This window comes from Patella vulgata, chromosome 5, assembly GCF_932274485.2.
Source record: "Patella vulgata chromosome 5, xgPatVulg1.2, whole genome shotgun sequence".
Classification (NCBI taxonomy): domain Eukaryota; kingdom Metazoa; phylum Mollusca; class Gastropoda; family Patellidae; genus Patella; species Patella vulgata.
The window spans coordinates 72,429,063-72,444,612 of record NC_065883.2 but is presented as its reverse complement, the minus strand read 5'-3'; the positions used below and the strand labels follow the sequence as shown (position 1 = coordinate 72,444,612).

Sequence of the window (15,550 nt, the reverse complement as noted above, 5' to 3'; positions counted from 1 at the left end):
GGCTACCTGTGTGTAATGAAATGACAGGGCGCTTAACGTCTACTCTTCTGGATGTTAAACCCCATTTCATTTCTATTTTTTTGCACCTATGATGCTAATGAAGACAGGCAAAGACCATATTGTGCTACATCTATGAGGTGAATTTTGCCTGGACTGTTGCGCTACGGCTTACTCTTATTTCGAATTCCAACTTTTATGGGTTTTTTAAGTGTATGTCTATTACTGGGTCTCTGAACCTTGGTTTTCCGTGAAATCTGAAGGAATTCACCCTAGCTACACTGATAGGAGGAAATAAACAGCAACCCCTCTATCCTCGGGTATGGATAAACAAAGAAATCAAAGCAGATTAAAATCACATCAAATTTTATTGTAACATTTTTTAAATATATATATTCACATTGAGGTAGTACTTCACCAAATAAACACTGCTGCTCAATACCCATACTAAACTATGGTTGCATGTCAACAGTTAGCTCCGCTTGAGAACAGACAGGAAGTTAGTTGACCGACATTTTAAGTCCTAAATCGACAATTATAGTCGAAAAATCTATAATTATACAAATGAGTGAAGTGAAGTGAAAGGGGGTCTGTTCTGCTCCGACTGGGCTAATAAAGACGGAAATATACAAATGTACTTCGAGAATTTTGAAGAGTATTTATTCTGCTTCCATTTAATGGAATTGAATAGGTTTATTTAGTCTTTGTGTGTATGCCAGATGTGAAACTGAGCAGAACCGCGTTCAAAAAACCAATGAAGTAGATGGAAATCAATGTGAAGAATGCTGAATATCAAGTCATTATCAATACATGTATACGCAGAAAGTACGATTTTTTTCTTCTGTTTTCTACATCCTCGGAATTCCAGTCAAAATCGATCAAATAAATGGTAAAATATTCAACAGATGACGTCTACCATAAATTTTTCTTTACAAAAATTTGACTATTCACCAGACAATCTCCCAGACAAAACTGAAAGAATTTACCCCGATAAAATTCTTAGCTAATGATTCGGGCTACTTCAATCCTCATCAGCCATGAACTTGATAATTAGCAATCACTATTATTTCGATAAGCCGAGCTCCATGGACAAGACACGCCCTATTATTGACTGTGTGTTATAATTACTTAATGAATAATTCAGCTCACAATAGACCAGATTTATCTAGTCAGGTAGACACAGTCAACCAGAAAGATAATTTAGAGAATGGTTTTATGCGTTTGTTATTGTTTCAAATTGCTTGTTTTTTTTCATGACTGTAGATTAATATGATAGAGAGAAATGGGGTTTAACGCCCACTCGACACACACTAGGTCATTTCGGGACTAACATACGGTTTAATTTTATTTCAATAATTTGCTTGCGCGGTGTGGTCTTTAGCAGTGGGAGGAAATCGGAGGACCTGGAGAAAACCCACGAGGATTCGAAACCACGCCAGTTGACTCAATGACAGGCCTTATGATACAGCGCGCACATGCTAACTATTCGGCCATCCCCCCCCCCCCCAATTAATATTATAAGAGAAATTATAGATTCCGGAGGCCTAAAGAAAGACCTGCAATAAGCAGATTTAGCTCTTGCATCATATATGTTTAACATAATGTATAGGAAGTAGTATTGATTTTAAACCTACTACAGAGTCACCGAGTTGTTAAAATTCCTGACATATTTTCATTTGCAACAAGTCATTATATTGATCAGAAAATGAAATGAAATGAAATGGTGTTTAACATCCTACTGTTCTGCTCCTAAACTGGGCTAATGAAGACGGGTATAAGCCATACAGTGTGCTATGAGGGAAATTTTGCCCGGGCAGCGGCACTACATGCTACTCTTATATGCCAAGGGATCTTTTATGTGCACGCCAATATGTACACGGGACCTCGGTTTTTCGTCCCATCCGAACGATTAGACAGCTGTCCTTGTCAGGCCCACCGTCCTGCATCACTGACAAGGGGAAACCACGCTGGAAAATCTGGATGAACTTTCTTGGCCAATGCAGGGATCGAACACCCGACCTCCAAGCTAACGAGTCAGCGTCTTACCAACTTAGCCACGTGATCCCCTATATTGATCAGTGTATTGATTTGTTTAAAATGTATTATGTCTCATATTCCAACAAAAATTACTTTGTCAGTTTCATATTCCAACAAAAATTACCTTGTTAGTCTCATATTCCAACAAAAATTTCCTTGTTAGTCTCATATTCCAACAAAAATTACCTTGTTAGTCTCATATTCCAACCAAAATTACCTTGTTAGTCTCGTATTCCAACAAAAAGTACCTTGTTAGTCTCATATTTCAACAAAATTACCTTGTTAGTCTCGTATTCCAACAAAAATTACCTTGTTAGTCTCATATTCCAACAAAAATGTCCTTTTTAGTCTCATAAAAATAGTATATAAAGTTTGTTAGTTAGTGCCGAAAAATAGGATGTTAAACTCGATTTCAAATCAACTTTTTAAAACTAATATCTATATTTTATTGAACAAAGATCAATCAGCATCAAGAGAGAGAGGGGGAGAGAGAGAGAGAGAAATGGGATTTAACATCCACTTGACACAAACTAGGTCATTTTGGAACAAATGTATGGTTCAATTTCATTTCAATAGTTTGCTTGTGCATAGGGGTCTTTAGCAGTGGGAGGAAACCGGAAGACAATGAGAAAACCCACGAGGTTGGACAGGCGGGCGCCACGAGGTTGGACAGGCGGGCGACCCTACTACTTTGTCCCGTACAACCGAGGAATCAAAACCAAGTTAGCATCAATATAAAATATTTATTTCCATTTTAATTCTCACCATTTCCTGTTTTGACTGCTATAAACAGGGTGTTACTCTTTTAGCTCAAATTACCATTTAATAACAGGGCTAGAGAAATATCTAGTACATCACTGGGTCAAAAATAATACAAAAGCTTTTGTTTTAAAAAAAACAAACATGATATATCTATCTGTCATGTCACTCAATGACCTGTGCATAAATTGTTTTGTTTTGTTCATTTCAAAATGTTTGAAGTTCAAGCAAAACACATTGATCATATTGGGTTTTTTTTTTCACTTTTCTCTCTATTCCTTTTATTGAATTTTTTGGACGTTGACATGGCTTCTGGAAGCAAAATTAAAGCTGTATCTAAAGAAACTGTTATGAAATGGAGTAAGGAACTAAATGAAATCTACGACTTTACGTTTGATTCTGAAAATAAACGCGTAATTCAGGCTTTGTGCAAGTTGTGCTGAAAGCACTACCAAGGTAAATTGGTACAAGATGTGAAGAGTTACAGTGAAAACAGTATTTTGGTATTTTAGATTAACACAATAAACACAATTTTGTTTTTTAGACAGTATTATTAATTAAGATTCTGAGGATTTGCGTGGATTGCATATATGAGAATCCTCTAAGATTCTCCCAAAAAATGACGAATTTCTAGCCCTGTCAGCTGAAATTTGATGTTTGAGACGTGTTGGGTGTATAAAATGAAATGAAGTTGATCAGATTTAAAATAGAAAACTAGAAGTAGCGAAAAACTTCAGAAGAAATAGATATCCAGTCATTTTAACAGTTTCAATTCCATTAAATGGAAGCTGAATAAACACTCCTCAATATTCTCAACGTTTACTTAGTGTTTTCGACTAAAATCAAATTAGGAATTAAAATGTCGGTTAACTAGCTTCGTGTCCTATCTCAAGTGGAGCGTTTTGTAGGTCGTGTATGTTTCGTATGAAGAAAGAGAGAATGAGAAATGGGGTTTAACATCCAATTGACACAAACTAGGTCAGTTCAGGACTAACATATGGTTCAATTTTATTTCAATAATTCAATTGTGCGTACGGGTCTTTAGCAGTAGGAGGAAACTGGAGGACCAGGAGACCCTACTCCTTGTCACGTACAACTGGGGAATCTAAACCATGCCAATTGACTCAAAATGACAGACCTTATGATACAGCACGCACATGCTAACCATTCGGCCATCCAACACCCCCCTTTTGTATGAAGAAAAAGACATTCAGTTATTTTAACGAAAGAAATAGATATCATGTTATTTTCTACAGCCATCTATGGAAGGTAATAACTTGTATGTGAAAGGAATGTGACCTTATGGTTGACTAGTGTCCTTCAAATGATACAGATTCACGCCCACTTACTGTGTGTTTGGCTTAACTGGATAGATTAGAGGTTTTAGATGTGGTGTACAAAAATATTTTTTGAAATGATCAAAAAAGATTGTATTCAAAATTTGTGATGTTCGGTGACTTTAAACATAAAGAATTTTAAGTTGCTTAACGAAATGTCGCTTTAATTGAAATAGTAATCGTGTTCCATGTTATGTTTTTGCGTTTATTGCGTGATTTAATTGCTAAAAGCCGCCCAAATAAGGAACGCTGCTTAAAGGATGACAAATCTTACCTGCTAATGCCTTTATTCTGGAACGTTCAAATAATTTTGAGGAATTATTTCCAGCATCAAAATCCTCTTCCATCGGCTGCGAATCCCATCGCAGATTGTTGCTGTACGACTCTATCTCCGTCATGGCCACTCACGGCTCACTCAGAACCAATACGATCCTACAAGATACAAAAATAAAATACATTACAATTATTGTCAAGCACAACGGAAGTAAAGCACATATTTTTAGTTACAGGATCTAACTCTTTAACATAAAAATATTGAAATAGACTGAACAAAAATGTTACACCCATCACTGATTGTACAGGCTACATGTAAGTTATTGTTTCGGGATATTTTAATAGCAGAAGTTGGTTTGTTTTCTATGTACAGTTTCGTATGATGGGTTAAACAGTCAAAACACCAAACAAATCTACGAATCAGATTGGACACAAATTAAGGGGATCTGGTTATTATAAAATCCATTACTCGAAGACTAAATAATATCTGTATTTTCATGTAGAATGTTGTTGTTCAGATTGGTTGGCATTCTCAGATTAATTAAGTGTTAAAAACACTTATACTACTTCTGAATTTATAAACATGCTACGTTTTGATAGACATACAGGAATCATTTTAATTGATAACGATACATTGTATCTGTATGTGTATGAAAACGTAGCATGTTAATAAATTCAGAAGCAGTATATCCATATAAATGTTTTTAATTTGTAAAATCAACTTCTATACTTATTAGGATTATAATTAAGCGTTTGTTATATATTATGATCGTTAACATATATATCAAATCCACATCCCCACAAAAGGCCATAATATCTATATTTTCTGGTGTTGTTGTTTTTTAGATCTGTTGATATCCCACAAAATAATTTATTGTTTATTATGTACATTGTATCAAGTCTAGTGATTGTTCACATATACCGTCATATCAATCAAGTCTACATACCGGCATATCAATCAAGTCTACATATATATTATCACAAAAGGCCATTAAGAATGGCTGTGTTTCAATTTGTATAATGAAAACCATCCTGATAATCAAGTGATTGTGATTATAACATTCTATAGCAATTAATGTGTTTTCATCACAGTGGTTCATATTGGAATGTAAAGAATTTAGACATCATGCTGTTGCTTTGTTTTTCATTCTGGTTCAGTCAGAAACAATTCAATGGTTTCAGCATTGAATATTGCAGAATTAGGATAGAAGAGAGAGAGAGAGAGAGAGTTTAAGGTCCACTCGACACAAACTAGGTCATTTTGGGATTAACATATGATTCAATTCTCTTTCAATACATCGCTTGAGCGTAGGGATCTTTAGCAGTGGAAGAAACGAAAAACCCCACAAGGTTGGACAGGCGATCCTACTCCTTGTCAAGTACAACCAGGGAACCAAAACCACACCAGTTGAGTGCTAACCATTCGGCCATCCACCAACCCCCCAAATTAGGATAGGATTCAAGATAACATTTATTGTTAACATTCACTTGGTTTATTAACTGCAACGTTTCAATGAGGATACTACTATCAACCAAAATTGCACCCTACCCACATTTATTTCTTAATTTAAGGCTTATTTTTCATAATACGGATACATTTTCCTCAAGCAACTCAATTTCTATTAAATATACAACATGGCTGTATACAGGTATACAGGCTTTATTAACCTGACAATCTATATTCAGAAAAACACAGAGCTGAAACATGGACAAAAACTTGTTTTTTTTTAAAAAAAAAAATCACTAAAAAAACGCAATTGTTCAAATGTTTACATTCACAGTTGTGTTGATCTGTTACATTGTGTACATCTTAATCCCACGGAGAATATTTCACACAGTTGTAAACGTCGTCGTTATACCAACTATAGCAGTAAGCCTTTGACAACACTGGATAAATTTGATAGATTATTTATGTCACCAGTTAATCCATGCTGAGAGATTAGCTTCTATAGTTAAATATTTCTTTATACATATTGCTAAAATCATATTTCATCTCACCCACCAGTCATAAATAAATGGCATTATACACCATCCGTTCATTTGTTTGTGCTGGGGAAATGGCATTAGTATAGAAAGGATAAGACCAATTTTATTTGTGTCCTGGGTAAGTCCATGCTGAGACATTGGCTATTTTAACTAATGGTAGTGTAAGCCATATACTACACTGGATAATAAAAATGATACTTTATTTGTGTCACCCGTAAATCCACACTGATAGATTGGCTTTTTAGGTCAACTTTGAGCTCACTACAGGGGAATATCATAAACCACTTGTTAAGTCCACTTCAGGTATTTTTACACTTTGTACAATACTTATAGATCTTGTCTTATCACAGTTGGAGATCCAATCTCCATATAAATATCATTCTTTATTAATATTCATGCAGCAAGTTGACCACTACCTTCCCCAAAATGTTGAGATAAATCTAATGTATTTGTCTTGCTACTGATGAAAACATGCTAATTTCATAAGCAGAATGTAATATTTATGAAAAATTATTCATTATTTACTGTTCCTCTGTCCTTCAGGAACCATTAAGTTAAGGTCTAGATTTAATACTAGATGTAAAACTAGCACCAGAACTGAGATTCAGGATTAAAAGTCAAGATTAATTCAGTTTTTGATAATGGAACTAACATTATTGTTGTCTGGGGACGAATTAGGGGACGAATTGTCCTTGCGGACGAGTTGTCCAGGGACAAGTATCCCTGGGGGATGAATAGACCTAGGGGACTAGTAGTAGTCCTGGGATGAATTGTCCTCCAGGACAAGTTGTCCGGGGATGAATTGTCCTAGAGCCTGATTATATATGTAATTCAGTTAGTTGTCTCTGTATTGAAATGATAGCCAATTTCCTAATGTAACAGACTGTAGGTTCCATATAAATTATCTCTGTATGTATATTGAAAACTTACAAATATATTCTACTGTGACTGCACATAAAACTTAATTTTCCATTTCTAAAGTTGCAGACGAGCACTGAACACGTACACACCAAAACGGTAAAATCAATAGTGTATATTCAAATACTTACAAATATATATTCTACTGTATTTGGATGTAAAAATTCATTTTCCATTTCTAAAGTTGCATAATCCATTTGCAGCCGAGCAAAGTTAACAACTTAAAACTTATACACCACCATGGCAAGTTCAATAGTGCACATGTATATATTCAAAAACTTACAAATACATTTTACTGTAATTGGATATAAATTTCATTTTTCATTTCTAAAGCTGCATAATCCATTTGCAGCCAAGCAACAACTGAACACTTATACTGTATACATATACACCACAACGGCAAGTTCAATCAAAAACTTACAAATATTGGAGTTAAATTTCATTTTTCATTTCTAAAGTTGCATAATCCATTTGCAGAAGAGTCTAGTACATGTACAAGTAACAAATTGACTCGTCATGTATACCCCAACAACGGCACATCCAGTACTGTAGGTCAGACTAACAAATCGCAGACACATCGAGTAGAAGGTCGGAGTAACAAGTGTTTTAATGTTGGCCTGATATTCAGATCAATAGGATGTTGTGCCGTGCTCTACAAGTAACCTAATACTCACGAATCGCCATGGAGCCAGGAGACAAAATGATTCATTCTACTAATAATGATGAGTTTGTCAACCCTTGGCATGGCTGGACACATTGGACAGGGATTTATTATAAATAAAATAGGGTTTAATGTCCCAACCTTTCTGCCCCGACTGGGTTAATAAGACATTAGGGGATTTTTGTCCGATCAGTGGCACTATTGCCTACTCTTTTTTCAAATTTCAAATTCCAATTTTTCTTTTTTATGGGGATTTAATATATACAATTCAATTTTTATGATCAGAGAGAGAAATGGGGTCATTTCGGGACTAACATATGGTTTAATTTTATTTTAATAATTCGCTTGTGAGTAGGGGTGTTACTGTTAAGCAGTGGGAGGAAACCGGAGGACCCGAAGAAAACTCCTTGTCACGTACAACCGGGGATTTGAAACCATGCCAGTTGACTCAATGACAGGCCTTATGATTGGCTAAGCACTAAAATCAATCCAATTAAATTACTAAAATTTGGATTTTATCTTAGTTAAAATTTGGTGAAACAGGCCCCTGGTCTTCAGTCATTGAGGTCTATAGGTAAATCTGGCAATGGCCGAGATTTATGTTTGTCTCCGACTTCCAACAAGATTAAGAAATTAATTACCCGGAGCCTGTTTACCCAGGGCCTAGCTGTTTGATATGATCGTACTGGTTGCTTTTACCGCTAGCAACAAAACACGGCCAGATCAATGTTCATTATTGGCTGGCTTTTATTATTGGCTGTCTTCACTTTATTGACCATTGACCAACATAATAGCAGATTCATTATTATTAGCAGTCTGCTGTGTTCCAAGACTCCATTTTGAAGTTCTGCTATAAAATCCTTTTTCCTTACAATTCCTTCGTATTTTACGGCACAGTTATAGACAAGTCATGGACCTACCACCTGATACATGTAGCTGTTTGGCTACTGTTTATCGGAATTCAATTGGCTGACTTAATTTTACTGATTCTTTTATTGACCAATAAGATGACTAATAATAGCCGTAGAGAAGATCAGATTCTAGCAGGTCAATTTATTATTAGCAATCATTTGTTCGAGACAGAATATGGCAGGGAGATTTGATGGTCCACTACATAAATATCCCAATTTTATTGCCAGTTTTATTTGGTATTTAGAGGTTTATCATTGCTATTATATATTTTATATAAATGTCTGGTTTGAAATGAAATGGGGTTTAACATCCTACTTTTCTGCACTGACTGGGCCAATAAAGGGAAATTTTGCCCAGACAGTGGTGCTACAGCTGACTAATTTCAACTGACAAGGGGTCTTTTACGTGCATGCCAATGTGTACATGGAAAATTGTTTTTTTTTTGTCCCATTCAAATCACTAGACACCGTTTCTTGCCATGTCCTGCACCACTGATAATGGAAAAGAACTCTAGAAAATCCTGAAGAACTTTATCGGTCAACACAGAGAGAGAGAGAGAGAGAGAGAAATAGGGTTTAACGTCCACTTGACACAAACTAGGTCATTTCGGGACTAACATTTGGTTTAATTTTATTTCAATAATTCGCATGCGCGTAGGGGTCTTTAGCAGTGGGAGAAAACCTGAGGACCCGGAGAAAACCGACGAGGTTGTCGGTCAACACAAGGAGCGAACCAGTGACCATCTGGTTAGTAAACCAGCATCTTACCTCACTTAGCTCTCTCTCTCTCTCTCTCTCTCTCTCTCTCTCTCTCTCACAATGGGGCTTAAAGTCTACTTCCACCTAGGGTGATATCGCAGACAAACTCACACAGCCGTTTCTGGTTTCAGAAATTGATCCCCCTATTTGTTACATCATATCAGAATTAATGTCTGCATCGGATATTTCGTGATAATATCTATGGAGTGTTTATTGATTACCGACTTGAAACATTATACCCGGTCTAATATTACATTATAAATAGATCGACAACAAATATTACATGCTCTTCAGTCAACATGATCTCCTCTATCATTTCAGTAGTAGTTAGTTGCATTTTACCTCCGCTTCCACCGAGGTGATATCGCAGACTATGGTACACTGTATACAACTAAATCAAGAGAGTGGGCTAAATCTATTTGTTAAGGCCAGCTCAATTTTTGTCATGGTCGCTGAGATGTAATTAAGGTTAGGGCTTGTGATTGTTGGCAAGATTGTACATGTAGGTTAGGATTACGTTAAACATAGGGGCTAGGTCCAGGGTTTGGGTTAGGGTTGGGATTAGCGCTAGCCTTGTTTACAACTCATGACCTATTACTAAAAATTGAGCTGATCTTATCATTTAGCTCTAACTCAAGTGGGTGTCCAGGGAAGCCCAGCTCATCTTTCTGCACACACCAATATACGTGTTGAGAAAATTTGTTGGACGATCCAACAATGTCATTTTTTAACAATTCCTATGACAATGATACATGTAGCCTACATGCAGTTGCCATATATAGTTGTCTTAGATAATAATATTGTATATTACTATGGCAACATACAATGACATCATTTCTGATGTCATCAGTAGTTTCAAAATGGGAGTTCAAAAAGTATCATAAAATCTCTTAACAAAACTTTCTAAGATTTATACTGATATGAAAGAAGACACTTTATAGTTAATAGATACGAAGACTTGTCACTACATGTATGTTTGAAAAAATATAGTCTGAATTCCCAATTATTTACCTGTAAACATGAGACATTTTTAATAAAGAGAGAGAAAGAAATTGGGTTTAACATCCACTCGACACAAACTAGGCCATTTCGGGACTATGATATGGTTCAATTTTATTTCAATAATTCACTTGCACGACCGTTTTTTTAGCAATTGGAAGAAACTGGAAACCCGTAGAAAACCCATGAGGTTGGACAGGAGACCCTACTCCTTATCACTTACAACTGGGGAATCGAAACCACACCAGTTGACTCAATGTCAGACCTTATGATACGACACATGCTAACCATTCGGCCATCCAATCCCCCCTTTAGGATTACAAAAACAGTACACAATGTCAAAGTAAGTTTTATCATGGACCTTATAATACATGGTATATAAGGTCCATGGTTTTATAAAGACAAATCTACATGTAGGCCCTACACATGTATTCCTTGTAGAATGTTATTATTTTGTTTTCTTGCTAGTTTATTCTAGTTGGACAGTAGGCTACACAATGATCAAACGACAAATTTTCTTGTGTACTCCTTGTAAATGTTATCTTTTTTTTTTCTCTACTACTAGCATCTTTGGTTATCATTACTGGAGAGTAGGCCCTACACAATGTTTTAAAAGACATATTTACGCAGGCCCTACACAATGTTTTAAAAGACATATTTACATGTGTAAACTCGCTGTAAAATGGAAGTGGGTATCTTTTGTTTTCTTCTTTACTACACTGTATACAATGAACATCTACATCTAATTCTAGTAGCCAAACATAATCAACTCTTCTCTAATGACAGGTTAAACAACCTCCAACATCTAACACAACAACAGACGCCATTGTTAACAAATAATTAGAGACAAAAGATGAAAGATTGGAGTCCATCTGTTGACAACATTCCTTGTAATTAGTGTAATTTTACCCTACACCTTTTATTACAGCAGACATCAGTCGAGAAATTCCTCTTTAATTGGTGTAGGTACATGAAGTACATTTAATCTGTTGTAGCTTTACACCTTTTATTACAGCGGACATCAGTCCACAAATTCCTCTTCAATTGGTGTAAGTACATGAAGTACACTTAATCTGTTGTTCGTTCGTTCGTTTTTAGAGTTTTACGTCCACTTCCACCTACGGTGATATCGTAAACTAGAATCTATTGTAGTTTTACACCTTTTATTACAGCAGACATCAGTCGACAAATTCCTCTTTAATTGGTGTAAGTACATGGAGTACACATAATCTATTGTGGTCAAAGGTTTCTCCTTTATACAAAGGGGCTTTTTTTAAAACCGAAGGGTCTGGTCTGGTCATTAATAACAGATTAACAAGCCTATGGAGATAATTGGTGTCAATAGGGTTGTCAGTGAACAGTTCTATCAATTATGATTGTTTACACACAAAGGAATTAAACCCCTATGTCTTTATTTAGAGAAGAATTATCCCAGTGTACATGTAAAGGATAGGATAATTTGGTCAATTTGAGACTGATCAAATACATGTGCTATGCTGGGCTGGGGTACACATACATGTATTTGAAGGATCGTTTGGCAAACCTCGGCAGACTCTTGTACCCTACATCTAACCTTGCCTGAGTCTGCTGAGGGTTGACAAATGTGTAAAGGATAAGCCAAAATAATCTTTAAGCAGTTTAGGAACACTTTAAACGGAACACAATTTTCTATGGGATTCACAATCAATGAATGGTATTATTCTAATAGCACCACGTTTCGAAAAGTATCCTTGAATAAAACAAATGATTGATATTGTGTTCCGTTTAAGTAATAAATAATCAGGTCATTTTCAGACTAATATTATGTTTATTTTGGTCCTATCCACCTCAAAAAATGTCCATGCTTATCGGCATTCAAAACCTTATTGAAGACATATTTATTTAAATGTTATGTCTAGTGGTGACTTGGTATTGAACTTTTATTGTACAGAACTGAATCACAAGCGCTATGAGCATACTCTGTGTGGACTAGCGTTATATAAGTGACATTATTATTATTATTATTATGTGAAATGCCAGGGAGGGACAATTTGCCTGGACAGCTGCATCTCTGTCTACTCTGTCAAAGTATTTTTTTATGTGCATGTCAACAAATACTCGAGTGGGCATCATATTTTTCGTCCATTCTTCTCAGCTTATTCTAAGATCGAAAGCCGGATGCCCTGGATTAATCTATCTCAATTTATCAAGTTTAATTGATAAAATCTCATGTATTATAAATGGAACTTTATCAGATATGGACAGATATCGCATGTTTACACTAAGCAAGATAAATTACACTTTAAATTATTTATGCAAGGTTGGCTAAAATACATCACATATACAGCTCTATACAATGACATGTAGCCTTGTAGCTGGGGTCAATCAATATGTCTATAATATACTTACAGAAAAAAAAAAGAAATGAAATTGGGTTTAATGTCCTACTGTTCTGCTCCGACTGGACTAATGACAACAGGCATACGCCGTACAGTGTGCTATGAGGCACTGTGGCCTGATCTTATATCGAATTCCAACTGCCAAGGGATCTTTTACATGTACCTGCACATCAACTTTTACATGGAACCTCAGTTTTCCATCCCATCCAAACAACTAGACAGCTGTTCTTGTCAGGCCCTCAGTCCTGCACCACTGACAAGGTAAACCACGCTGGAAAATTTGGATGAACTTTCTCGACTGATGCAGGGATCGGATACGTGACTGCCAGGCTAGTGAGATAGATTCTTACCCACTTAGCCACTTAGAGAAAAAAAAAAAGTCAGCCACAGTGGCTAAGTGAGTAAGATGCTGGCTTGCTAACCTGGAGGTCTTGTGTTTGATCCTGGTGTTGGCCAAGAAAGTTCATCAGGATTTTCTGGTGTGGTTCCCCTGGTCACTTGTGAAGAACCAAGGGCTTGGCATAAGTCAGCATGTAGTCATTCGGGAAGGACAAAATACTGAGGTCCCGTGTACACATTGGCATGCACGTAAAAGAAACCTTGACAGTTTGAATTTCAATTTATATTAAGATAAGGCTGTAGGGCCGCTGTCCAGACAGAAATTCCTTTATAGCACACTGCATGGCGAATATCAGTCTTCATTACTACTGATGAGGCAAGAAAGTAATGATGTTCGAGGCTAGGTCAAAAATTCTATCGTTAAATCTCGGTTAATAGTGGATCATATTGACTGAAATTTTCAGCAAATTCCCTTTACAGCATCTAGTTTTTAACTATTATAGTGAGAACTGCCAGCTCTTTATCTAATCTCACATAATGTATCTTTAAACAATGACTTGACGACTTCTAACTGGGATGAAATGTAATGAACAGAGAGGATCAACGTCCTATTTTTCTGCACAAACTGGGCGGAGTTCAATCAATGTTTGTACATGTATTATACATGTATATTTAATAATAAAAAAAACACTAAAAATTATAATGTTGACTGTCAGTGTAAAATATAAGCTTGCACTCGAACTGGGCTAATGAAGACTGCTCCTAGTTGAGTTCATAAAAATTATAATGTCGACTGTCAATGTAAAATATAAGCTTGCACTCGAACTGGGCTAATGAAGACTGCACCTAGTTGAGTTCATAAAAATTATAATGTTGACTGTCAATGTAAAATATAAGCTTGCACTCGAACTGGGCTAATGAAGACTGCACCTAGTTGAGTTCATAAAAATTATAATGTCGACTGTCAATGTAAAATATAAGCTTGCACTCGAACTGGGCTAATGAAGACTGCACCTTTTTGAGTTCATAAAAATTATAATGTCGACTGTCAATGTAAAATATAAGCTTGCACTCGAACTGGGCTAATGAAGACTGCACCTAGTTGAGTTCATAAAAATTATAATGTCGACTGTCAATGTAAAATATAAGCTTGCACTCGAACTGGGCTAATGAAGACTGCTCCTTTTTGAGTTCGTAAAAATTATAATGTCGACTGTCAATGTAAAATATAAGCTTGCACTCGAACTGCTCCTAGTTGAGTTCATAAAAATTATGTCGACTGCCAATGTAAAATATAAGCTTGCACTCAAACTGGGCTAATGAAGACTGCTCCTAGTTGAGTTCAATCAAGGTTTGAAAATTTGTAATATATATACATTTACAAAAAAAAAAACGAAAAGTTAAAAACTATAAATAATGCTGACTGTCAATGTAACTTATCAACTTGTATTTGTATATAAAATCAATATGCCCCAGCCATTGTTGCATGTGTCAGTAACTTAAAGTCCGCTTATAAATAGAGAAATAAAACCTTCCAGAGACCTCAAGTAAAAATCAATGTTTGTCTCTCAATCTGTCACCATAGTCGTCTCTCCGATCAAATATTTCAAATACTTCATACATTCGTCAGCAATTTACAAACCAATGTTCGCAATATGAGATCAGCAAATTACTAAGCAATGCTGCTACGACGTGGCTTCATAAGATCACTTCGACTCGTGAAGTAAGCGTAATAGCAAGGATGAAATAAAAAATTGATTAAAATGACTTAATGAGGTTTCTTTAACTTGTGTAGTTAAAAATTAATCAGCAAAATAGTAATCAAAGCTGCTAGCGGCTTCACAAGATCACTTTGATTCCGTGAAGTAAGATTAATTGTAAGGTTTCAATCAAAAATTAAACTAACTTAAATGAGGTTTTTAGTCCTGCAGTTTCAATTTTAGTTTCTTGGCTATATTTCCAAACATGATACCCTGCAGAATTTTTTTCCCTAAACAAACACATATCAATCACTCTGAAAGGGGCCATAAGACGTATTTTTATTTGTCAATACAGTTTTATTAGGCATGATAGATTGGCTGTGTACAATTATATCGCAACAGGAATAAAATTTGCATTCCAGATGATTTTTGAGCACATTGTCTACTAAAAATCAAAGAGTATGTTGGTACATGTAAGAATTGTCCAATTTTGGTT

General features: G+C 35.7%; 1 protein-coding gene across 8 annotated transcripts in view; it reads right to left on the bottom strand.

Moving 5' to 3' along the window:
- Positions 1-15,550, bottom strand: part of LOC126822331 (spectrin beta chain) — a 106,364-nt gene that overhangs the window by 78,154 nt on the left and 12,660 nt on the right. For all 8 annotated transcript variants that reach the window (XM_050551148.2, XM_050551151.2, XM_050551153.2 and 5 more), the window contains exon 2: positions 4,405-4,562. In XM_050551148.2, coding sequence (XP_050407105.1) covers positions 4,405-4,528 — 124 coding nt within the window. In that variant the 5' untranslated portion in view covers positions 4,529-4,562. The remainder of the gene's footprint in view (positions 1-4,404; positions 4,563-15,550) is intronic.